The sequence below is a fragment of the Spinacia oleracea genome, chromosome 5 (genome assembly GCF_020520425.1).
Source record: "Spinacia oleracea cultivar Varoflay chromosome 5, BTI_SOV_V1, whole genome shotgun sequence".
NCBI lineage: Eukaryota > Viridiplantae > Streptophyta > Magnoliopsida > Caryophyllales > Amaranthaceae > Spinacia > Spinacia oleracea.
Window position 1 is genome coordinate 86,303,107 of NC_079491.1, and position 26,149 is coordinate 86,329,255.

Genomic DNA, 26,149 nt, shown 5'->3' on the forward strand with positions numbered 1-26,149 from the left:
GTCTAAACAATATCATGATTTCCGGATCGAGAAGAGAGAGTTCAAGGAGGGGGAGCAAGTCCTCCTTTATAACTCACGGTTGAAATTGTTTCCGGGTAAACTCAAGTCCCGGTGGAGCGGTCCTTTCATTGTTGTTCGGGTTTTCCCGCACGGTACTATTGAGATCCGGAATGATAGTACGGCTCCTTTCAAGGTGAATGGTCATCACCTCAAGCATTGTTACTTAGGCGATCCCATTGGTTCCATTGCTTCCATAGATCTCCATGACCCCCCATGAATTTGGGGGAATTCGTCAAGCTAATGACGTTAAACGAGCGCTACCGGGAGGCACCCCGCGGTTCTTGAGCACTGTTTTGGTATGATTCTTTGCGGTGGGTTCTCACTTTCCACCTTGTGCCTTGTCCGTCCATTTTTGGTGAGTTTGTTCGTGTTTTAACGGGTCTTTGCGGGATTTGCTCCCACGATACTTCCGGTAACATCCTTCCGACTCTTATGCATTCTTTAGGGGACGGGCATATATCATGTTGGGGCATTTGGGTGGATGGGTAGATGTGCCCCTCCTTGCTTAGTTTTAGGCCTTGAGGACATGGCCTAATTCTAGCTTGGGGGAGTTTTGTTTGTGGATGCCTACTTGTTGATGCTCTTTGCTTTGAAATCATACCATTACATGTTTGTTTCTTTGTTTTCTTAGTTTGATTTAGCTTGATTTTTAGTTTCTCTTCTTTTTCTTTGTGTTTGTTTCTTTTTGTTACCTTTTTGTTGTGTTTTCTTATTTTCTTCCTTTTCTTTTTGTTTTGATTTCTTTTTCGTCAAGGCAAGTTTTCTAGGTTTTCTAGGCAATATTCTTGATTGGGGCATATAAAATTGGAACTTGTAGATTAGAATGCTTTTGTTCCTAGTTGGTAGATTTTTACACGGTTCTTAATGTCTTGGGTCGAGGCTAGGATTTGGTGTCAAGAAAGTTGGTTGAACTTTGGGTAGCATGCGTCATGAACTCTTGGCTTGTGGTAAGATGGTGTTGAATTCTCTAGTGATTTGAAGCCGGAGAGAATGGTATTTGCTCCCTTGTGAGGTTCATGTTCAAATTAGCCCAAACACATATTCATATATTCATTTGAGTGTCATGGATCCTTAGCATTGACTTTCTTGTCTCCCGAGTTTGACCATTTCCTTCCCGAGACCGCGACCGAACTACTTTAGGGGACGATAGAGGCATTTCTTTCGGTGACTATTTTTCTTTTTAGTTTAGAACTTTATTTTCTATTTTTCTCATATGTTTTTGTTTTCACTTGCCCCATTGCTAGCCATTTGAGCCTTGACCCTTCATTTCTTATGAGTACAATACAAGCCTAATAGCCTTTGTTTTCTTTTCACCCTTAGAAGTGATAGTGAAGCTTTGAGTTATGATGCTTGATGTTTTGGATTGAATATGCAAAGTTGAGAAATGAATGTTATTTGGTGTGAATGTCAAAGTTTTGGAAGAGTGTTGTACACAGTAAATAAATGATGCAAAAAGCAAAAAATATAGAATTAAATTCTGAAAAAGCCAAAAATAGAGAAAAACAAGGCATGAGAAAAGTTTCAATTGAAACACAAAAAAAGAGGAAAATCAAATCAAGGAAAAAAGAACAAAAAGAGTTGTAGTTTAGAGTTGTTGTTGAATAAGCTTGGGGGTATCCCAAATAAGTAGAAAAGTTTGTTTTCGGTTGATTATGCTTGAGTTGAGTTCTTATTGCGCTTCACTTTAGGTATGAGCACCACATCCCAAATTTATTCCGCACCTTACCCCTAGCCTACGTTACACCCTAAAAAGTCCTCTTGACCCTTTTGAGTTGAGTCATTGTCGGTGGAGGGAGGATTTGGTCAAGTTTATGGAATGGGATTGTCATGCTAAGATTTCGGGTAGCCTAATATTGATTTTCTGGCGCCTTCGCGGTGTCTCGAGACGCTATTCTCAAAGGTGAATAAGATCTAGAGTTTTGACGTGGTATGCCCGGATGTAGGGGGATTGACTAGTGTTTGCCTTTAGTTCGCTTTGCTTGATGCTCGAATCTTTCACTCGATTTGGGACATTAGTTAGCGTGTACTCATTTATTTGATTAGTAATATTAGTGTTCTTCTATGCTTGTTCCATAATAAAGCCCCCATCTTGGATTTTGTAGTTTAATTTCTTTTCTTTTCTTTTCTTTTCTTCTTTTCTTTCTCCCTTTTCTTGATTTACGTTTTCCATTTTTAGTCTTGCCTTGATTAGATTTGCTAGATTTCGATTTTGGTAAATTTTAGAACTTGATAGGTTGCTCATTCTTCCCTAGTTGAGTTTTGTTTGCTAGAGACTAGCAAACGCTTAGCTTGGGGGAGTTTGATGAGCGGCATTTATGTCGCTATAGGCTAGGATTTTATATAGTTTTATTATGCTTTTTTGTTAGTTTTATATAGTTTTGCTGTTCTTTCATTCCCCTTTTCTATCTTTGTGGTTTTCAGATGATAATGTTGAAAATGATGGAAAAACAGCTGAGATTTGCTCGAGCAGGTGCCGTGCGATCGCACAGACATTTGGTGCGCTCGCACGAGTCTACAGAGTTGGCTCCAAAAGTCAAGGCAGTGTGTGCGCTCGTGCCTCAAATTCGTGTGCTCGCACAAATCTGGAAAATCGATGCAGGAACTATGAGTGATTTTGTGCGATCGCACCGCAGAGGAGCCCGCTCGCACGGAATTTCGGTGGGCTCGCACTAAATTCCTGTGCGAGCACACAAGGATTTTCTAAGATTTAGCCAAGTTACAGCCGTGCGATCGCACGATTGTTGGGCACGATCGCACGGCACGAAGGAGAAGAATCGTCGCATGACCTGTTCGCATTGTTGCACAGCACGATCGCACCGATGCGATCGCACCTGGGTCTGCACGTTCGCACGGCTGCGCGGGATTCAGTTTTCGAGTTTAAAACTCTTATTTTTGGGGTTTAGTATAAATAGGATTTTTGATTATTTTCATTTTACGTTTTCAGATTTTACATTTCATATTTTTACACTTTCAATTCTAGAGGTTTTGTGATTTTGTTCTTCAATCTAGAGATAGAAACTCTTTAATTCCAAGCATCCATTCAGTAATTTTCTTCAACTCTTCTCTTCTTTATGCAATTGAATTCTTAGTTCTTTAATTCTTTCACTTGCTTAGTTGATAATTGTTTTGCAATTCCTCAATACCTTGAGTTCTTGATTTCAATTTTGCTTGTTACTTTGATTTTCAGTTTTTGATTTGATTGTGCAATTGAGTTTCCTATTCTCTACTTCTTCTCCTTAAATTTCATGATAGCTAGTTTTGAACTAATGGATAGCTTGATTGTTAGGATGATTAGTGAGTAGTTTTAGGTTAGGGAAAGGGGAGAAACTAGGGGATGAATTAGGGGAAATAGATTATTGATTGTTGGTTGATTCATGTGATTAAATAAGATTTGATGATAGGAAATCCATGCTAGTTGAGTGGTAGTTGCAAATGCTATTCGATTAGATTTCCGTGGAACCATAGGATAGGTTTGGCAAGACATTGTGGACCTATCTTGTGTTGATCAAATGGCGGTACCTATTATATGCTAGTTAGTTTAGTCTAGGATTAGGCGAAAGCTCTTCCGTGGATTAGACGCTTAGCGTTCCCTATCCGAGAGGTGGCGGGTTCGTCTTTAGATGTCGTTTGCCTAATCACCATTTCGTTGCATGATCACCATTGCTAAATAGTTGAATTGATTTCCCCCGATTTCCCTAGGCTATCCCCGACTCCCTAACGTTTCCCTTTCTTGATTCAATTTTACATAGTTCGTTATTTGTTTTTAGACTCTTAAAAAGTGATAATTCAAAACAAACCTTTGTTCGAACTAGATTGACTTCCAACTCAATAATTCACCGTTTCTTTGGGACGATCCCTTTGCTTGCCGCTTGCCGGTAGTTGAAGTGGTTTTATAAATATTGTTTGCATAGGTGGTTTTCTATCAACGACGGAAAACACGCTTATCAAGTATTTGTGGGTTATGGGGATGGGGTTAAAGGGTATAGAATCTGGTCCCCATCTGAAAAGAGGGTTATACTAAGTAGAAATGTAGTCTTTGATGAAAATTCTATGTTTAACCCTACTGTGAAGTCTATTGTTGTGTCAGAAAGTGGTAGTGTTGAGAAACAGGTGGAGCATCAAGTCACTCTAGATGAGAGTGAACCACAACAACCACAGTCAGAATCAGAACCATCTGGTTCTTCATTACTAGTAGCGAATCAGCACATTTTGGCTCTTGATCGATCAAAGAGAGCTAATTATGGGATGCCTCCCAAGAGATATGGTTTTGAAGATATGGTGGCCTATGCACTACAGGTTGCTGAAGAGGTGGATCCTAACCCTGATGAGCCATCCACCTACAAAGAAGCAGTTACATGTACTGAGTCTACCCAATGGCTTGCTGCAATGGGAGATGAGATGAAGTCACTTCATAAGAATCAGACTTGGGAATTAACCAAGAGACCTCAAGACAGAAAGATCGTCACTTGTAAATGGGTCTACAAGAAGAAGGAAGGAGAAACATCAGTTGAGGGTATGAAGTATAAATCTCGAGTAGTAGCTAGAGGGTTCACTCAGAGACAGGGAGTAGACTACAATGAGATTTTTTCGCCAGTGGTCAGACACACTTCCATCAGAGTGCTACTAGCAATAGTTGCACATCAGGATCTAGAGCTTGAACAACTAGATGTGAAGACAGCTTTTCTAAATGGAGAGTTGGAAGAGGAGATATACATGACTTAGCCAGATGGTTTTCAGGTTCCTGGTAAGGAAGATTATGTTTGCAAGTTGAAGAAATCCTTGTATGGACTAAAGCAGTCTCCGAGGCAGTAGTATAAGAAATTCGATAGATATATGATAGAGATTGGCTACACCAGGAGTCCGTATAATTGATGTGTTTACTATAGCAAGGCAGCAAATGGTTCATTGATTTATCTGGTTCTGTATGTAGATGATATGTTGTTAGCTGCAGAGAACAAGTCTGATGTTCAGAAGTTGAAGGATCTCCTTAGTGCTGAGTTTGAGATGAAAGATTTGGGTGTGGCTCGGAAAATTCTGGGGAAGGAGATTTATCGGGATAGAAGCAAAAAGAAGCTCTTCTTATCACAGAAGGGATACATTCAGAAGATTTTGTCAAGATTTGGCATGTCTACAGCAAAACCCATAGATACTCCTAGTGCTGCAAATGCACATCTGTCTGTTGCTTTTGCACCTAAGTCTGCTGAGAAGAAGGAGTACATGTCTCGAGTTCCCTATGCTAGTGCAGTAGGAAGCTTGATGTATACAATGGTCTGCACTAGACCTGATCTGGCACAGTCTGTTAGTGTTGTTAGTAGGTTTATGGGTGAACCTGGAAAGGAGCATTGGCAAGCTGTGAAGAGGATTTTTCGGTACCTAAAAGGTACATCTGATGTTGGTCTCATTTATGGAGGTGATACAGAATGTTTGGTGACAGGGTTTTCAGACTCTGATTATGCTGGAGATGTTGACAGTAGAAGATCTATGACTGGTTATGCTTTCACTCTTGGTGGTTCAGTTGTCAGTTGGAAAGCTACTTTGCAACCTACGGTGACTTTGTCTACTACGGAAGCAGAGTACATGGCATTGACAGAAGCAGCAAAAGAGGGAATATGGTTGAAAGGGTTGGTCAGTGATTTGGGTCTACATCATGATCAGGCTATAGTGTACTGTGACAGTCTAAGTGCAATTTGTTTAGCTAAGGATCAAGTCCATCATGAGAGGACTAAGCACATCGATGTAAGGTATCATTTTCTGAGAAGTGAGAAGAGAATTAAGGTGAACAAAGTGGGTACTGCTGATAACCCGGCCGATATGTTCACCAAGCCGGTTCAACATAGCAAGTTTCAACACTGTTTGAACTTGCTAAATGTTAGGAGTTGTTGATTTCCCTTTTGAGGGAAAAATATGAGGCAGAGGAGTTCTGGTACATCTGGCATTATAATGGTGCATCTGGTACATTTGTTTTTGTGAGAGGATTCAAGTCAAGGTGGAGATTTGTTAGAATAATGCCTTGAATCGGTCAAGCCCCTTACTGCAACGCCCCAGCACGGGGATCTCGCTGGACCAGGGTTATTTGTTTTGGGCCTTTTTTTCTGGGCTTTTCCGCATCTGTCTAGAGAGTACTATATAAACTCTCTAAGTCATAACCTAGTTGTATTCTGTAATCTGTACTCCTCAAGATCAATAAAGCTTTCCTCTCCTCTGCCTGTGGACGTAGCTAACACATTGTTAGTGAACCACGTTAAATTCTCTGCGTTTTTTATTACATTCTTTGTTCTTTCTTTGCATCCGTTATAACACAAGTTAAGCTATATATGCCTCTATATTTTGTGTTTTTTGTTATTTTCTACGTTACCCTAATAATATACAATTTTGTTTGTGTTTTATCTCTTAATTCGTAATCTGTTGAATCTATATGATTTACTTGTTTGTTCTCTTACACCTTTGATAAGTGTCCTAACTTCTACACCTATTTGGTAATTTCACTCAGCTACTAGACTATTATAGTTCATCTTATATGGTCAGTAATGTCCATAAATATACTTGGTAGTGTTATATTGTGCGTGGTTTTTTAATCATCATTGTGCGTTGGTAGTGGCCACAAATATTCATAGACAGTACTATAATCAGGGTTTGTCACTCAAGTTTTGTAATTGCCACGTCCGGGACTTAATTCTAAATTTAACTATTGTTCATCGTCTTCTTCCTTCAAACCCAAAACGCGATTTTCAGCATCTTTATCCTCGAACCCCCAATAGCTTTCATGCACCCAAAGTGTCAATGTGTAACTTTGAATTCAACCAAGCAACATTACAAAGTACACTGTCAACAAAATTTCTAGATCTAAAACATAAATTTTCAACACTGATCTGAAAAATTGAGAAACCTTTTTTAACAATTCTTAACCAAACTTCGACAACCATTTCTCCATATCATCAAATTAATCAGCGTTCGGAAACGTTGTAGCTCTCCCTGACAACCATCGCCATTCAATTTTTATTTTTTTTCCTGGAGTATGAGCAGAGGTTGATGATGATGGAAATCATCTTATGGTGTACTGAGAGAGTTGAGAAGGAGGAATGGATGTCGGGGGCAGGAGATGGTGACAGCGGGCCTCGATTTGGTTTCGCCAGTGAGTTTTCTTACGCCGGAAGAGGAAAGGGAGAGGAGAGAGAAATGAACTTAACCCATAAATTAACTAAACTCAAAAGTTAATCATTTTCCTAACTATTTTTGGAAATTATTTATTGATTTTCACAAAATTAAATATATTGATTTTTCATATTTCTCAAAAATCAATTAAATGATTTTTGGATTAAAAAAATAAAGATAAAAGAAAATAAAAAAAGATAAAAGAAAACCAATTTGTGTTTCTATATTAATTCCCTACCATGGTCATTTTTATGATGACTATCTTAGAATTTTTATAGTCAAGCGCTAAATATTGGCCTATCAAAAATTATGTATATGTGTATATTTTTCTTGAAAACAAAAAGAACTAATAAGTATAATAAGAGTAATTTTAATGGTTTGCTAAGATCAACTCTAATGATTGTAGCTAGAGAATTGCTTGCAATTTTCAGAAATTCCAAGTTATTAGCTTGATCATTGGAGTTGAAATGATAAATTAGCTTTGTTGTGGGATCTTTTACGGTGATGACGTGTCACGTGTTCCTCGGAGGTATCAAGTATGACCTGGCACGAACTTCTGGCAACCTGCAAAACAAGAATATTCCGGTAGGAATATTCCCTCTGATGCTTAAGTAAGTATATGCTAGAGAGAGAAATAATTGTAGAGAGAGGGCAGAGCAAAGTTAATGCTAAGTTGGTGGGAATGAATTCATTGTTGCCTTTCCTTGGGATCTGAGCCCTATTTATAGTGCTAGGGTTTTTTGGGAGCTAGTCCTGCTTTGATTGGATAGTTTCTTGAGATCAAGACACGTGTCTTGCGTAAATACTAGGGGATTGATTTGAGTGTGGAGGGCTTATTAAGTGTTTTGGGCTTCTTGTAATCAGTGGAGATGGGTCCCTTATGAGTAAGAGGGCCTAAAGACCTTCTGGAAGGCCTTTTAGGCTTTCTTAATGGGCCTTTACGGTTTAGCTTAGGTGGCGTTTATTTTAGGCCACATCAGTTGCCCCTCAAAGAGGATGCCCCTCGCCCATGTGGGGTAGGCTGCTTGTCCTGGGAACGTGCCACGTGTGAGGGCTTTTCAGAGCTCCGTTTTTCCTTTAAAACCTTCAGAACTTCTCTCATTTTTCCTTTGTTACATCAGAGCAATTTTCCTAGAGAGAGAAAGCGAATTCGATTTGCCAAAGATTTGCTTGTTCTTGCGTTTGAGTGTTCTTGGATTCTTGTTCAGTGTTCTTGAGGATTTAGAAGATTTCACAAGACTTCTTATCAGTTTGATCATTTTCTGCTAAGTTCTCTCAAAACTCTTTTTTTCTGCATGCTTATGAGTCTCCTTTCTTTTATCGTTTATAGTGTCCTGGGGAGGCGTCCTGTGGGTTATGACGCCCATCTCTTTCTTTCTTTTGCTAAAGTCAGACCTCTTGTTCCTTATGCAGGACGGCATGGCTCGAATTAGGCAAACAGCCAACGTGCGTGCATGGGCTGCACCGCGAGAGGGGGACGATAGGGTTCCTTTTTCGAACCCGTCCCAAGGAGATAGGAGTGGAGTCCGCTCCTCTCGTAATACAGGAAACGGGGCCGTAAGAACGGCACATTCTTCTAGGAGAAGGAAAAAGGTGGCTTGCCGTCCTCGCGTTCCGCGCGAGGATTTTGAAGATGACTCCTCTAGTTCTTCGGACGAGGAGTTTGCAAAAATCTTCCTCCTATGGTTCGGGGGAAGGAGGATGTCAATTTGTTTCCTTCTGACATCTTTCCCAGCATGAAATGGCTGAGGTATCTGAGGGAGCAGGGACGTGACTTTTAGCGTTTTCTGCTTCTGCCCCCAGGTTTTAGTCTTAGGAGCCCTCGACCCCATGATTCTGTGGACCAACTCTCTCAAGGAGAGGTTGTTGTCTATACTGCTGCCTTTAGATTGGGTCTTAGATTTCCTTTGCATCCCTTTGTGATGGACGTCTTGGAGGGGTATGATATTGGCCTTGCTCAATTGACGCCTAACTCTTGGGCAAACGTTTTTGGATTTATTGCCAAATGTGCTTTGAGCGGCATCACCCCTTCCTTTCCTGCTTTCCTTCGTCTTGTAGTTATTGCCCCTTCCTCTCGTTCTCCCCAGGGATGGTTCACCCTTTACAGCCGTCGGGGATATAAGACGGTGGTGGGTAAGACTTCTAGCTGGGTTTGGTGGAGGAAGAAGTGGTCTGTTGTTCGAATGAAAGACCTCTCTCTTTCAAGGCGTCTTTCTAGGTGGAACCGTCGGCCCTGTTATTTATCTAGAGACGACGCCTTCCCCCGCCTTTCGTCAAGGGATTGGGGACTTATAAAGCCCTTGTTCCAGGCCGAGATGTATCGGCTGTCGCCAAAGAGCCATGCCTGGGTGCCTAATGCTTGGCTTCCCCATGTAGGCCAGTTCACCAACATAGTCTTTCTTTCGGCCGTCGGTCTTTGTTCCTTTTTAAGTAGAGGTAGTTTTCCATAGACTTTCACTCAACATCGTTTTTCTTTTTTTTGTTCTTCTACTAACCCTTGGTTCTGTAGATTCTGCCATGGATCGTTTATCCTCCGAGGACAAGGGCGTAGTGGACGTACCCGCTTGGCTGTCCGAGGTATACACTTAGGACATTCTCAAGGCCGTGGAGGCCAAGAAGAAGGACTCCTCCAAGAAGTCCGACGAAGGTGCCTCTGGTGACGTCGCCAAGGTATTTTTTGTGCTTTTAATATGCCTCTGTATTCCTTTCAGATTTCGACTTGGTCGTTGACTTTTTACATTTTTTAGGAGCCCACTTCGTCAGCTACGAAGAAGCGTCCTGCATCTTCAACGGTGGCTCCTAAGCCAAAGCGGCCCTTCTTTAAGAAGATGGGTACGGCCGATGCTGCAGCAAAGTCGTCGGTGTCAAAACCGTCTGCTCCTCTGGCTGGGGGAGAGGTTCTCCTTAACCAGGCGTCCATTCCTCCGTCTGAGCATAAGGAAGTCTCTCCCCAGGTGGACACCGAAGGGGATGTCGCTGCCAGAGCGGCTGCTGACGAAGTAGCGGCTGACCAGACTGAGGCTGCTGAAGCCACCACCTCGTCCAAGAAGGACAAGGGTAAAGGCAAGGAGGCTGACGCTCCTTCTACTGATAATGCCTCCATGCCTCCTCCAGCTTCGTCGATTGGTTAGTGTTTCTATACTTTTAATCTATCATGACAAGTCGGTATTTGCATGGTGTTTGATATCTTGACGTTTGGTTTAATTGATATGTTCAAACGGATGCGGCGTGCTGAGGTGGCGAGCATCCCCCCTTCTGACGATTTTAGCTCAGAGGCAAAGGATAAGATCCTTTCGGACGTGTATGCGGCCATTCCTGAGGAGTACGTGAGGTCACTTCCCGGGATTGACGTGGGATTCTTTGGGTCCATTCAGTCCCTCGTACTTGATGTGCGACACTTATTCCTGGTCTTCTTTTTCTCTTTTATTATTATTATTATTAATATTTTTTTTTTAACTCTATTTTGTTTTCGGCAGCTCTTCATCCGCTGTGCCGAGAGTAGGAACTACCGCTTTGATATGCATAATGAGATGCTCAAGCATAAGGACTAGATTGAGAATCATGAGCAGTATGCGGAGAAGACGGCCAGATTGATCAACTTGGACGCGGACAAGAAGATTAAGTCCGAAACGGACGCTCTGAAGAAGGTTGAGGAGGACGCCTAGAATTATGAACAGAAATTGTTGGAGCATGAGGAGAGGCTGGCCGTGTTGAGAAAGGAGTACTCCTCCGTCTCGGAGCGGGTGACCAATTTCTCATCCAAGGTGAACGTCCTGGAGGGTCAGCTCAAGGCTATGCAGGGGGAGATTGAAGCCGTGCGCAAAGAGGCAGCGAGCTCTTTTAAATTAGGCGAAGAGTCCATTTTGGAGAGTGCCCAAAGGGTGTGGGATCAGTCTATGGATGGGAAGGACTTTTCCTAGTTCAAACGTCGTATCTCCTACCAGATGGTCGTTTCGACGGCTAGACGCCTAGGCTTAGATCCCCCTGAGTTTGTTAGCGACGGGGAGGAGGACATGGAGGAGGAAGAAGTGAACTCCCCTGAAGGCCAAGACGTCCAGGACGGGAGTTTAACCGCCCCTCATCCTTGAGCAGCCTTTTATGTAGTTGGTTTGAATGACGCCTTGGGCGTTTGTAATAACTTTGATGCCTTTTGGCATTTATTTGTGTTGGTTTGTTTGCGCCATGAGCGCATGTATAAACATTTTGTGCCTTCGTGCACTTGTTTTATTTTAATTCCATTTCAGTTCGTTACTGATTTCTTAGGAATTCTTTATGGGTTCATTTGATGGACGGGAACCTCAGTGTTTTAGGTGATCAGCCTAATTTAAGGCGCTAATCTAGGCCACTTCTCAGGCCGTCAATCGATTAGTCTTTTTACACACCTTCTAAGGAGGAGGCCTCATGTTGAATGTCTGCTCTTGTTGAGTCTTTTTTTTTTTTGGACGCCTTCCAAGGAGGAGGCGTCATGTTGGATATCTGAGTCTTTCGTGTTTATTAGCACTGGGTATTTTTAGGGTCGTCGTTTATTTAGTAAATTTTGGCGCCACCATCTAGAGATTGTTTTCTTGTGGGTTTCTCCACCCCTTAGTGTTTTTAAAGGGTTTAACTGAGACTTGTATTTGTCAGATAAGAAAATATTCATTTACTAAATTGCAAGCTAAATTCGCCGCGTCTTAGGCGCGCATTTACAGGCCATTTTGTGGGCTCTAGTACAATAGCTAGGCCGTTTTGTAGGCTCTGGGTACAATATTTAACCTAATGATATTCTATTTTTAGCCACTTTCTTCAATCTTGACCGATTCAGTTTGGACGGGTTTACTCTCCTTGGCGGCTTGCAGTTCGTCTTCATGCTTTCTTTTGCCTCTGAATTCGGCAGGATCTTGCTTCCATGCTGACGGGTTGAGCGTCGTCAGATAACAGTCCCTAGCCTGTTGTTGATCTCCATGTATGGTGCCTATCACTCCATCATTGCACACAAACTTCAAAAGCATCAGATGGGTGACGATTACAGCTTTAATCTTGTTCAAGGTGGGTCGTCCCAAGATGACATTGTATGCAGTCAAGTCTTTAACAATCAGGAAGTCCACCTCCATCCTTCGTCCATTTTCCCTATCCCCAATTCGAACCGGCAGATTGATGACGCCCCCAGGGTGAATAATGCTCCCTCCGAAACCAATGATGGGATAGTGAATACTTTCGATGGTTTTGGGATCATGCGCTAGGCGATTGAGGCATTCTAGACTCATTATGTCGGACGAGCTTCCCGTGTCTATAAGAATGCGTTTAACTCTCATGTTGGATATCGTGAATTCGACCACCAGAGGATCATCATGCGGAGTGGCTATTCGTCCACCATCTGACTCACATATCTCTATCCGTGGGAATGGATCCATAGGTGATTTTGCCGACAACATTACTTGTCCTAGGCGGCGAGCATAATCTTTCCGTCCTCTCATGGTGGGTCCTCTAGCGGCTGGTCCTCCAGATATGACGGCTACAAACCCTCCGTCACTGTGTTGTCCCTCCGTAGGTGAGGCAGGCGACTTGTTCTTTTTGTATTGGTTTTTTCCAAAGCCATGAGTATTCTTCTGTAAGTAGTTCTTGAGGTGTCCTTTGGAGGCTAAGCCGTCTAAAGCCCTTTTCAAGCTTCTACAATTCTTAGTTTCATGTCCTATGTCTTCATGGAACTGGAAATATAACAGGGGATCTCAACTCTTAGCAGGAGATTTCATGGGGAAAGGCCGTTCAAGGTCAAACTTTGTTCCGACGTCTTTTAGTATTGTGAGGAGGTCTGTGTTATATTCAAAATATTCCCTTTCCTGCGGACGTTCCCTCTTGTGCCCAGGAGAGTTGGTATCATGCTCTTTTGAGAGGGCCTATATGCCATTTACTCGTGGGGCTTTTCGGTCCACTTTATCTTTCTTACCGGAGGAGTCTGTTGTTTCTCCAATCCTTCCTTCCTTTGACGCGCTGCATATTTCTGTTTCATGGATAAATGCTTCGGCCTCGTCCAAGACTTCGGCCATAGTCCTCACGCTTTTCTTGACCAGATCAAACTTAAAGGATCCCTTCTTCAATCCTCTGATAAAATTATCAAAGGAGACGCCATCGGGAAAGTCTGGGATCTGTCCGGCTTCTAGGTTGAAACACTTCACATAGCTTCTTAGGGATTCATCTTCCCCCTGTTGGATCCATCCCAAATGCATGCTTGTTTTCCTTTCTTCCTTGTGTGCCATGAACCTTGTGGAGAACAAAGTTTGTAGTTCGTTCAAAGAGGCAATTGACCGTGGGGGTAGCCGTTCAAACCACTTAGACGCCACTCCTTTGAGAGTGGCTGGGAAGTATTTGCACCAAGTGGCTTCATTGGTTCCTTGAACATACATGTGATGGCGGTATGCGACTAGGTGCATATCGGGATCGGTGGTCCCGTCATAGGCTTCAATGGTAGGAGTTTTTACCTTGGGTTCCTTCGGGGAGTTCATGATCTCTTCGGAGAAGGGGGTACTCATGTGCCTTAGCGTCAGATTATTAAACCCTTGCTGGATATGATAAGTTGGTTCACGGCGGTTGGATAGCAGGCGGGGGCGCATGCTTACTCTGTTGGGCGTCATCTGGGTCTGTCCTCGTGTAGAGGGGTAAAATGGTGGATCTTCCATCACAGGGGTGGACCCAGTGTCTGATAGTTCAGATTCAGCTTCATAATGTTCTTGACGCCTCGAGGCAGGCCGGAAGACGGCTGGTGGACTTCCCCTAGACGGTGGTCGTATGACCGGGTCCCTTCGAGGTAAGAAGTAGGGGGGTCGCGGCCGTTTCCTGAGCGCTCGGGCACAGGGCTGACTCGCCTGCTAGCTTGTGGACGAGAACCTTCTCCAGCCCTCCATACGTTGGATCTGAGTGGCATTCTGCTTATCCGATTGACGCCTAGGCTGAGGGGTCTCTGTGGAGCCGTCCTCTCAGCGCTGTAGATTAGCATATTTTTCCGAATTTCATCTTTCAATGTGGTGCTCATCTGTTGTCGAAAGGTTTGATTCATTTGCTGTTGGAATCCTGCTAAGATCTCGCGTAAAGATCCCACCGAAACCGGCTAGTCTAGATTCTCATCTAGCACGGCGTCTCGGACGCTGGGGCTTAGGTGGCCACCTGGTGGAGACTCTTCTGTCATTGGTTCTTCTTCTACAACCACCTCGGCCTCCTGCACCCGACGTGGTGTGTTTCCTGCATTTGCGATTCGATTGGCTTCTTCCATGTGTCGTTGACTCCTTTCGAGAGGCCGCCTCTCTTCTCCATCACCAGTATACTCTCTGTCAGAGTGTAGTTCGTCCATGCTACTATACCTCCCCACAGACGGCGCCAAATGTTGTGGGATCTTTTACGGTGATGACGTGTCACGCGTTCCTCGGAGGTATCAAGTATGACCTGGCACGAACTTCTGGCAACCTGCAAAACAAAAATATTCCCGTCGGAATATTCCCTCTGATGCTTAAGTAAGTATATACTAGAGAGAGAAATAATTGTAGAGAGAGGGCAGAGCAAAGTTAATGCTAAGTTGGTGGGAATGAATTGATTGTTGCCTTTCCTTGGGATCTGAGCCCTATTTATAGTGCTAGGGTTTTTTGGGAGCTGGTCCTGCTTTGATTGGATAGTTTCTTGAGATCAAGACACGTGTCTTACATAAATACTAGGGGATTGATTTGAGTCTGGCGGGCTTATTAAGTGTTTTGGGCTTCTTGTAATCAGTGGAGATGGGTCCCTTATGAGTAAGAGGGCCTAAAGACCTTCTGGAAGGCCTTTTAGGCTTTCTTAATGGGCCTTTACGGTTTAGCTTAGGTACGTGGCGTTTATTTTAGGCCACATCAAGCTTGGCCAAGTAAATTACCTTAGATAAGCTAATTAGCTTATCATAATTCCTTGAAAAAAACTTAAATTAAATTAAATTTAAAATGTTGATTGAGAAATATGATTACATTAAATATCAAGCTAGTAGCTAACCATTGAGGTACCAACTAGCTAGAAAGGGGAGTAGCACTACTACAAATCTCGTTGTTTGGAAACGCTATTAGAAATTAGCTTACCGTTGGAGATTCTCTAATCCACCGTATAGCTTGGAATGTCACATCAATTTTACAAGTTCTGCAATTCCAAGTTACTTCTTACTCCTCCCTCAAAAAAAAAGCTACTTCTTACTCCAGTGGTTAGCTATTTGTCAATTTATTTTTTAAAACTTATTTTTACTTTTCCTATCTAATTTTGTTTGTTATATTTTCCACCATAATTATCTTTAAAACTAACTTTCTAAACAAAGCTAATTTAGAAAATATGTAACGATTGTTTAGCTATTAGCTTAACATTTTCATGGTGCGTTCTATTAAATTTAGAGCCTTAATATTTGCACGCAAGTCACTCTCCCCAATCATTGGAGACCTTTTACATTATTTAAATTATGGCTCTAAATGCTTCGATGAAAAATATTTTCAAAGAAAAATGATTTTCCCAGAAAATTATTTTTCAAGGGAAAATAATTTTCCTTTATTTGTTTCCTTAATTACAAGAAAAATTATAAAGAAAAAGAACATAGAAGTGGGAATGAGAGGAGAGAAAAGGAAATGTAAGGGATTCGAGTGTAAAATGTGGTATTCCTTCTTTTTAAAAAGGAACTTGGTTTTCCCCTAGAGAAAGTTTTTTTCCACATTTGAAAAAATTGTTTCCACCTTTAACAAAACAAACAAAGAAAATGAGGCAATTATTTTCTGGAACAAATTTTCCTTCAAAACAAACGGAGCTTAATAGAAAAACAATGTATTCACCAAAATTCATGTTGTTACTGTTGTGGGATCTTTTGCGGTGATGACGTGTCACGCGTTCCACGAAGGTATCAAGTATTCGCTGGCACGATCTTCCTGCAACCTGCAAAAACAAGAATATTTCCGAAGAAATATTACCTCTGATGCCTAAGTAAGTATAGGCTAGAGAGAAAAGTAACTTTTAGAGAGAAGGCAGAGCAAAGATAGTTTAAGGTAGGTGGGAATGAATTGAATGCCCCTTTTACCTTGGGAATCGGACTATATATAGGGCTAGGGTTTTTGGGAAGTGTCCAAAAACCATAGTTATATGATTGGCTGACCTTTAGTGATGAAGACATGTGTCCTTATCTGGTACGTTTTGAAATGAAGGGCTTTAAGGTGCCTTTTTAGGACTAGGCATGTTAAAAAAGTTGGGCCTTTGTGTCTAAACAACAAGTAGAGATACATTCGAGCATCTTCCATATCTGTTGGGGAAAGTTTGGAGATGCCACGTGTCATTATGTAAGAGGTCCACGGAGGATTCCAACGAAGCCACGCTGTTTTGGCATTTATGGAGGACATGTGTCAAGATATCATTGGGACATGATGTCCAATTATTTTTGCCACATCATTTACCCCTCAAAGGGGGTCTTATCTTTTTACAAGGTAAATCGCCTTTGAAAATGTAATGAGCGACTCATCTAGTACCTTATGGCGGGAGGCAGCATGTTGTCAGTTGTGACTCAACTTGGGGCACATTTAGAGAGGAACTTGGGCTCTAACATGTGGCTAGACATGAGTCATGATGGGAGTTAGAAAGTCATGATGGGAGCTTGCAAGTCCTGATGGAAAGGAGGAAGACGTGGAGGAAGAAGTGGATTCCTCCACCGGGCAGGACGTCCAGGATGGTAGTTCGACCGCTCCTTGTCCTTAACATTTTCTTTGACTGTTGGTTTTCGCGGCGCCGGCGCTTTGTATTAACATTGGTGCTTTTTGGCACTCTTTATTTGGGTTTTTGCGTTGTGTGCGCAAGTAGGAATTTTTGTGCCATCTGTGCACTTTTTATGTATTCATCCCTTTTCAGTCATATGCTGGTTTTTTGAAATGAATTTTATTGCCCATATGTGGATGGTAACCCCAGTCTTTTAGGGGATGACTCTAATTTCGGGCGCTAATCTAGGCCACTCCTCAGGCCGTCAACCGATTAGTCTTTTATGACGCCAGCAATGAGAAGGCGACGATATTGAGTGACTATCTTTATTGAGTCAACTATTTGCGGTTTTACGTCTTTTTATAGATAATTTATCTAGGCCATTCCTTAGGCCGTCAACAGATCAGTCTTTTCTGACGCCATCAATGAGAAGACATCGATATTGATTGACTATCTTTATTGAGTCATGATGGGAGCTTGCAAGTCCTGATGGAAGCTTGCAAGTCTTGACGAGGAGTCCTGATGGGAGCAAGTCCCGATGGGAAGCTTGCAATTCCTGATGGGAGCTTGCAAGTCCTAACGAGGAGTCTTTGACGAGGAGTCCCACTGGGAGCAGGTCCCGGTTGGAGCAAGTCCCGAGGGGGAGCTTGCAAGTCCTGATTGGGAGCTTGCAAGTCTTGATGGGAGCTTGCAAGTCCTGACGAGGAGTCCTGACGAGGAGTCTTGACGAGGAGTCCTGATGAGGAGTCCCGATGGGAGCAAGTCCCGATGGGGAGCTTGCAAGTCTTGATGGGGAGCTTGCAAGTCCTGATGGGAAGCTTGCAAGTCCTGATGGGAGCTTGCAAGTCCTGACGAGGAGTCTTGATGAGGAGTCTTGACGAGGCGTCTTGATGAGGCGTCTTGACGAGGAGTCCTAATGAGGAGTCTTGTTGAGGAGTCCTGATGAGGAATCTTGACGAGGAGTCTTGACGTGGAGTCTTGACGAGGCGTCTTGATGAGGCGTCTTGACGAGGAGTCTTGATGAGGAGTCCTGGTGAGGAGTCTTGACGAGGAGTCCTGATGGGAGCAAGTTCTGGTGGGAGCAAGTCCCAATGGGGAGCTTGCAAGTCCTGTCGAGGAGTTTTGACGAGGCGTGTTGATGAGGAGTCTTGATGAGGCCTCTTGACGAGGAGTCCTGATGGGAGCAAGTCCCGTGGGAGCAAGTCCCGTTGGGGAGCTTGCAAGTCTTGATGGGGAGCTTGCATGTCCTGATGGGAAGCTTGCAAGTCCTGACGAGGAGTCTTGACGAGACGTCTTGATGAGGCGTCTAGACGAGGAGTCTTGACGAGGAGTCTGAACGAGGATTCTTGACGAGGCGTCTTTATGAGGAGTCTTGACGAGGAGTCCTGATGGGAGCGAGTCCCGGTGGGAGCAAGTCCCGATGGGAGCAAGTCCCGATGGGGAGCTAGGCGTCCTGACTGGGAGCTACGCGTCCTGACTGGGAACTAGGTGTCTTGTAGGCTTGCTGACGCGTCGAAGGGAACTCTGGCTTCTTTTCTTAGAGAGGATGTCTCTATATTGGTGGTAGGCCGTCTTCCTCCCGCGCCTTCCTGCAAAACAAGAATAGTGCTGACTGGGAGCTACAAGTCCTGACTTGGAGCTAGGAGTCTTGTCGGGGAGCTAGGCGTCATGTCGGGGAGCTAGGCGTCCTTACTGGGAGTTAGGCGTCTTAACTGGGAGCTAGGAGTCTTCACTGGGAGCGAGGCGTCTTGTGGGCTTGCTGACGCGTCGAAGGGCACTCCGACTTCTTTCTTTGGAGAGGATGTCTCTATATTGGTGGTAGGTCGTCTTCCTCCTGCGCCTTCCTGCAAAACAAGAATAGTGCTGACCGGGAGCTAGAAGTCCTAACTTGGAGCTAGTAGTCCTGTCGGAGAGCTAGGCGTCCTCTCGCGGAGCTATGCGTCCTGACTTGGAGCTAGGCGTCCTGACTGGGAGCTAGGCGTTCTGACTGGGAGCTAGGCGTCCTGATTAGGAGCTAGGCGTCCTGACTGGGAGCTAGGCGTCCTGTGGGCTTGCTGACGCGTCGAAGGGTACTCCGGCTTCTTTTCTTAGAGAGGATGTCTCTATATTGGTGGTAGGTCGTCTTCCTCCTGCGCCTTCCTACAAAACAAGAATAGAGCTGACCGGAAGCTAGACGTCCAGACTGGGAGCAAGGAGTCCTGATGGGAGAAAAGCGTCCTGACTGGGAGCTAGGCGTCCTGGGAGCTTGCTGACACGTCGAAGGGCACTCCGGCTTCTTTCCTTAGATTGTAGTTCCGCCATGATACTATACCTCCACTCAGACGACACCAAATGTTGTGGGATCTTTTGTGGTGATGACGTGTCACACGTTCCTCGGAGATATCAAGTATGCGCTGGCACGATCTTCCTGCAACCTGCAAAAACAAGAATATTCCCGAAGGAATATTCCCTCTGATGCCTAAGTAAGTATAGGCTAGAGAGAGAAGTAACTTTTAGAGAGAAGGCAGAGCAAAGATAGTTTAAGGTAGGTGGGAATGAATTGAATGCCCCTTTTACCTTGGGAATTGGACTATATATAGGGCTAGGGTTTTTGGGAAGTGTCCAATAACCCTAGATATATGATTGGCTGACCTTTAGAGATGAAGACATGTGTCCTTATCTGGTACGTTTTGAAATGAAGGGCTTTATGGTGCCTTTTTAGGACTGGATCTGTCAAACAAGTTGGGCCTTTGTGTATAAACAACAAGTAGAGATACATTCGAGCATCTTGCATATCTGTTGGGGAAAGTTTGGAGATGCCACGTGTCATTATGTGAGAGGTCCACGGTGGATTCCAACGAAGCCACGCTGTTTTGGCATTTATGGAGGACATGTGTCAAGATATTATTGGGACACGAGGTCCAGTTATTTTTTGCCACATCAGTTACCATTAGGGTGGACATGAGCCGAACTGAGTAGAACTCTAACATGGCTCGACTTGTTTTGGGTTAAATTTTTCCAAGTTCACGAACAATTCTATTCGTGTCCAATTGCGAACTCTATGAAGATAGTACAAATTTTTGTGGAACCAATTACGAACTATTCACGAACAATTCTATTCGTATCCACCCATAGGTACATATTGTCCATGCAATTATAAAGATAGAGTTGAAACGGTTTAATTTATGATTAATAAATTAGGTGAAGGGATCTTTTATTGCTTCAAGCAAAGGCGATGTTTTTAAACGTTTATGATGGGCTGATGGGCAACCGATTTTTAATTTTTCCATAGGGCTAGAACGGTCGTCAATTTGCTTGTACAAAAACGAAGGAAACTAATAACGACCGTTAAGTTCGAACGTCAGACAAATGAGAGCGAAAAATAAAAAACGTAAGACTAGAGGCAAAATTCTCCATTTCTCAGTTACTTCCCGAATCTTCTCGACCCTGACTTACATTTCCACATTTCGTTATCTCCAATTCGTCATTACTTAAAGTTAACATAACTCTTTCTCCCCCGATCCAATCAGGCGGGAACCAAAACTAATTAAAGTATTAGTACCGATGAGTCGATGACCCTGAAATGCCAAATACATTAAAGTTTAACATATATATAAAACCATACAACAATTCATAAAACCAGAACACAACAACAAAGTAAATACTCCGTACATAAAATGAAATCAACAGAAACAATAATAAAACGAAAATCACCTCTTATTCCATAAATACCACTTTATGCTCACAACATTTTTAACTAATTATTCATAAAAACTCACAACAATTTCTAATTAATACAAACCACAAAATTTGACAAAAGAAAACCTAAGCAGCAGGTGTAAATGAGGTTAGACTCCTCTGATGTCGCCACGGCACATCATAGACAATAGCGACGTACTGGCTATTATCATCGGCCTCGATAAAAAGACGGTAATTCGTCCCGGAGACAACCTGTGACTCACCTTTCACCACCTTCACAAATTTCAGGTGAGCCTTTTGATCTTTGTTGTATTCGGTAACCGCGAATTGCCCGACGCCTTGAACGTACGGATCGGAGACGTCCTTGATCGGCGAGTATCCTCCGACGAGTGCGCCGCCGTGTTTCCTGGACGCGGATACGGCGGAGACTACAGCGAGGAGAGAGAGGGCAAGGAGGAGAAAGTGGCGGCTCGACATTTTTCTGTAGACTTGAGAAAGAGAGAGAATGGAGGTTTTTCTAGATTTGGGGGGAGAGAAAGGAAGAGCAAGTTAAAGATGGGAAAATGAGAGGAAGTTAGGGGGTTATTTATAGTGAGGGGAGAACGCGGAGGAAGGACACTTGTTGGGAGGTGGAAAGTGGAATCCAATCGGATTTTATTTTTAATTTTTTTAATTTCAGAAAATAATTCACTGAATTAATGGCACACAAAACGACGAGTGGTGGGATGAGGAAATGGGTCTTAATTTAGTGTTATGCTGATTTTATAAAAAAAAAATTAACCAAGGACATGGTTGCTTGCACTCTACCAAGATATCATTGGGTGGATGTCGGGGGTTACAAAATTACAAAATCAAGTGCATTATTCGTAGATATAATGTTAGATTAAATATTTTGGTTTTTATACGAATAAAACTATTAACGATTTGTTTCGTTTTAAGTTAAAAAATTACAAGTTTCAAGTCAAAAATAAGTTTGGAGAAGACACAATGAAGACAGGTAAACAAGTTTCAATCATGTCGTATGATTTATGACTTTCAATCAGATTTTGAAGTTAATTTTATCAAGTTCACTATCTTACAATCAGGTATGATCATGTCCGATTAGTACTAATCTATATATCTATCTATCTATCTATATATATTATTAAATCTCCAAGGAAATCTATGACATCTCTCCACGTGTCACGATGACTTGGCAAGTGAAATGGCATCGTAGCGCCACGTCATACGCACACATGATTGTTTATTGTGTCCTCACCAAACAAAATCGTTGCTACCCACCCTTGAACCCATAACCTCTTATATGTTCATGCTAAGTTTTATCTATCACTCCAACGATACAACTAATCACTCTAAAACAACTAAAAAGGAGAAAAGTCGTATAAAAATTTAATGCCCAAATTTATGTACTTGAGTAACAATTTAAGATAACAATTTTTTTCTTCATTTCTATTATTTTACTAATCAAACCATATATCTATTTTTAGAAAAAAATAAGATGAAACATAAACCCATGATATTAAGGCCCTGTTCTTTTTGGCTTAATTTCAGTTTCAAGACTTATTTGGCAATTCAGTTCAGTTCAGTTCAGTTCAGTTCAGTTCAGTTCAGCTCTAAAGAAAAGGGCCTAACAGAGAAAAGAATAGGAAAAAAATAATTTCGCACTTTCTTTTAGCCAATCAAATGTTTTTTTTTCATCTAAAATGTATTTCGACTTTGTAACTCAATTAAAATTGTAATTTGATTTTTTTTATAAGTTGTAAGTAAAGTATTACAAAAAATAAAGTTTTATACAAATAAAATTACTCGATATTTTAGTTCAACAATTGTTGATTAACCAATTTTATTCTTAAACTACATATGTAATGAAATTCATATTATTTTTAAGTTGCATATTAAAAGAAATTTATAAGTAAATTAGAAATGAATAATAAAAGTCAAATCATATGCAACACTTCGGGGTATCGCCCGGGACACTAACTAGTTATAGGTTCAATCATGTCCACTAAATTTTGATAAATTCAGTTAAAAAAAAGTTCAATTTAAATGATAGAGAAAAATAATCTATTTACATCAATTGATACCGAATCACTGAATTATCTCCAAAAGGGCAAAGAAATCTCACAAGAAAGGCAACATATCTTTTAAATTGGAAATATAAGTTAATGTTTGCTAAATATCTTCAAACGCATATAAAAATCACACAAAAAGCCCCATTATTTGATGGGCAATAAAAGAATATTATGATTATAAAATGATTTCACTTTATTTTAGTCGTGGGATTCGTGTATAAGGCCGATTCTAGATGGTTTTTTTGTGTGCGAATGAATCAGAAGAAAAAAAATATAAATTACAAATAGGAAAATGGAGATTTAAACTTGGAACATATAATATATATGTTCTTATTTACTTTTATATCCCTTTGAATATATAAACTCAGATAGTATCTCATCTTTCCACTAACTTTTTATAATACCATGAGTTTGTTTAATATATCCTACGTCCGTTTTTATCAAAAAATTAATAAAAATAAAAATAAAAATAGTAATAATTGTCATTAATTATAATTATTAATAAAAATAATTAACAAGAATAATAAATATTACTATAATAATAATAATAAATAAAATTATTATAATAAAATTAAACATTATTAAATATTTTTATAATAATAATAATAATCCATTCCTCCTAAGTGTCGATTGGGTTTTTCCCGGGTTTTGAAAAGCGCGCTTGATAGGGTGATATGCAAGCCTGAAGACATATCTGGTTGGGTTACTCTTCTCGTGTTGCCTCTCTGTATCCTTAGAACTTTTAGTCCAAGGAGTAACCACGAGTGTTCATCTGTCGTTAGGCGACAACGACAGGAAGAGAGCATTGCTAATGCTATTCGTACTTGGAGTGAGCCAGGTGGTAGTATGCTTCTTTTGCGGGAAGCTTTGGCAGCTGGATCCCCTCCTTTGATGGATGCTGACGAGGATCTTGAGTTGGCAGAGCGGAATATCAAGCAGTGTCGTAGGAAGATTTGTGATGGCCATTACACCGCCGCAGTCCGTGTTCTTTCTTCGTCTGGTGTTGCTCCTTATAATGAATCCACTCTTGCGGATTCACAGTCGAAGCATCCTTCTTCTCCAGCTCCAGTCTTATCTGATATTCCTGTTGATCACCATCATCTCACTGCTACTTCTGCTGTTGTTTTGGACTGGATTAGGAGACTTCCACGTGGCACATCTTGTGGGAGGGACGGTTTGCGTGCTCAACACCTTATGGACTACTTGAGTGGAGCTGCTGTGGCTGTTTCAGATGAGTTAGTTGACTCCATTGCTGGGGTGGTTACCCTCTGTTTTGCTGGAAAATGTCCCATGGAATTAGGACAGTATATTGCTAGTGCTCCTATCACACCTCTTGTCAAGCTCGGTGGTGGTATTCGTGCTATTGTTGTGGGTACTGTTTGGCGACGTCTGGTTTCGAAGGTTGGTGCTGTTATGATTGGTCCGTCTCTAGGGAGTTATTTTGATGGTCTTCAATTCGGTGTCGGGGTATCTGCGGGTGGTGAGGCAATTCTTCATGCTGTGAATCGGTTGATTGAGGATCGGGGTTCTGATGTGGGTCTTTCGATGTTGTTGGTGGATTTTCAAAATTCCTTCAATTTAGTTGATCGAACGACCATGTTACGTGAAGTTCGTCTTCGTTGTCCATGCATTTCGCGTTGGGTTGATTTCTGCTACTCTACTCCATCCAGATTGTATTATGGGGAGCATACCTTATGGTCGTCTCAAGGTATGCAGCAGGGAGATCCCCTTGGTCCCTTGCTGTTTGCTTTGGTTTTACAACCCCTGATTTGTAAAATCAGAGATGCTTTTGATTTATGTCTTCAGGCATGGTATTTGGATGACGACACTATTATTGGTGACACCTTGGTGGTTGGGAAGGTTCTGCAGTTGATTATGGAGGAAGGGCCTTTTCTCGGATTACATCTTAACGTGGAGAAGACTGAGGTTTTCTGGCCTACAGAGGACCCTCGTAGCAGCCTTGTGGGGGTCTTTCCCGTTGATATTGCTCGTCCTTTCCATGGTGTTCAGTTGCTTGGGGGTCTCGCTAGTTCCGATTCAGTTTTTAGTGGTGAGCTTGTGATGCTGAGGGTAACCACGACCATTGGGCTTATGGATAAGGTTGCTCAGCTTGATGATCCCCAGTGTGAGTTGTTGTTACTTAGGGCTTGTACTGGAGTTTCTAAACTCTACTTTGCTTTGCATACTTGTCCTCCTGGTATCTTTGAGGCGGCTCAGCGCTCTTTCGATGAGGCTCTTCGTTCTTTCTTGGAGCGCATTGTTACTGCTTCGGGGCCTGGCTTTGGTGATTGGCAGCGGCGTCTTGCCACCTTACCTTTTTCCTTTGGCGGACTTGGTGTCTATTCCGCAGGTGATGTTCGTCATTATGCTTTTCTTGCTTCTCGTTTGTAGTCTTCTGGTTTGCAGTCACAGCTTCTGCGGCATGCTGGTATTGTTGGTCCTGGTCGAGCATTTGAGGATGCGTTGAGTCTATATAATAGAACGGTGGAGTATGACATCTTGAGTACCCCTAGTGAGGTCGCTGCCCCTAAACTCATGAAGAAACTGGCATATATATTCTTCACAAAGGTTACTGCATCTGCAGAATCCACCTTCTCTTTATCTTCTTGACAGTTGGCGTTGTGGAAATCGCAGCAAGGAGATCACACCTCTGCTTGGCTTCGTGCGGTCCCCATATCAGGTTTGGGACAGACGATGAATGCTAAGGCTTACCGATGTGTGTTGTGTTATCGATTGGGGGTTCCTTTGTTCTCTGTTACGGCGCCATGTTCTGCTTGTTCCAGGGTCTTTGAGGGAGACATCTTTGGTGATCATGCGGTGTCATGTGCCGGCATCGTAGGTATTAAACATCGGCAAAATGTGGTTCGGGATACCCTTGTTGACGTTTGTTATCGCTCTGAGATTTCGGCGCGAAAAGAGGTCGATGTTGGTCTATCTGGAGGGAAAGATGGGGCACTCCGACCAGCAGACGTGTTGCTCTACTCTTGGGATCGTGGGTGTGATGTGTGTGTCGACTTGACGGGATCATCCCCTTTGACACAGTCTGGGTTGGCTGGATTTGTCCCGGGCCGGGTTGTGGCTGATGCGGCTCTTCGGAAACGGGCCAAGTACGAAGCACGTTGTAGGGCCATTGGTTATGGCTTTCTTCCGTTCTCTTTCTCTTCTTTGGAGGAGCTGGGTAAGGATGTTGTAGTGTTGCTGAAGCGGATTCAGAATTTTTCTCGGACTCAGGACATTGGGGCTCGTGCTGCTGCTCATATTTTCACCAGGATAGGCTTTGCTATAGCCAGAGGAGTGGGGGCCCAGATTGTATCTCGGCTTACCACTAACTATTTGTAAATTATTTGACTTTGTTGGCATTTGATTTATAATAAACGTAAAATTCCTTTCCCGCTTAATGCAAGAGCTAGTGTTACGACCGCGAATGCACATGCTATGGAGTTCGCCACCACAAAGTACCTTAACTTCGTCGGTGT

General features: G+C 42.5%; 1 protein-coding gene across 1 annotated transcript; it reads right to left on the minus strand.

Moving 5' to 3' along the window:
• Nucleotides 1–20,598: 20,598 nt before the first annotated feature.
• On the minus strand, nt 20,599–21,182 carry LOC110780351 (cysteine proteinase inhibitor 5). Its single transcript, XM_021984756.2, has one exon. The coding sequence runs from the start codon at nt 21,076–21,078 to the stop codon at nt 20,728–20,730; it is 351 nt and encodes a 116-aa protein (XP_021840448.1). The 5' UTR covers nt 21,079–21,182; the 3' UTR covers nt 20,599–20,727.
• Between the last annotated feature and the right edge of the window lie 4,967 nt (nt 21,183–26,149).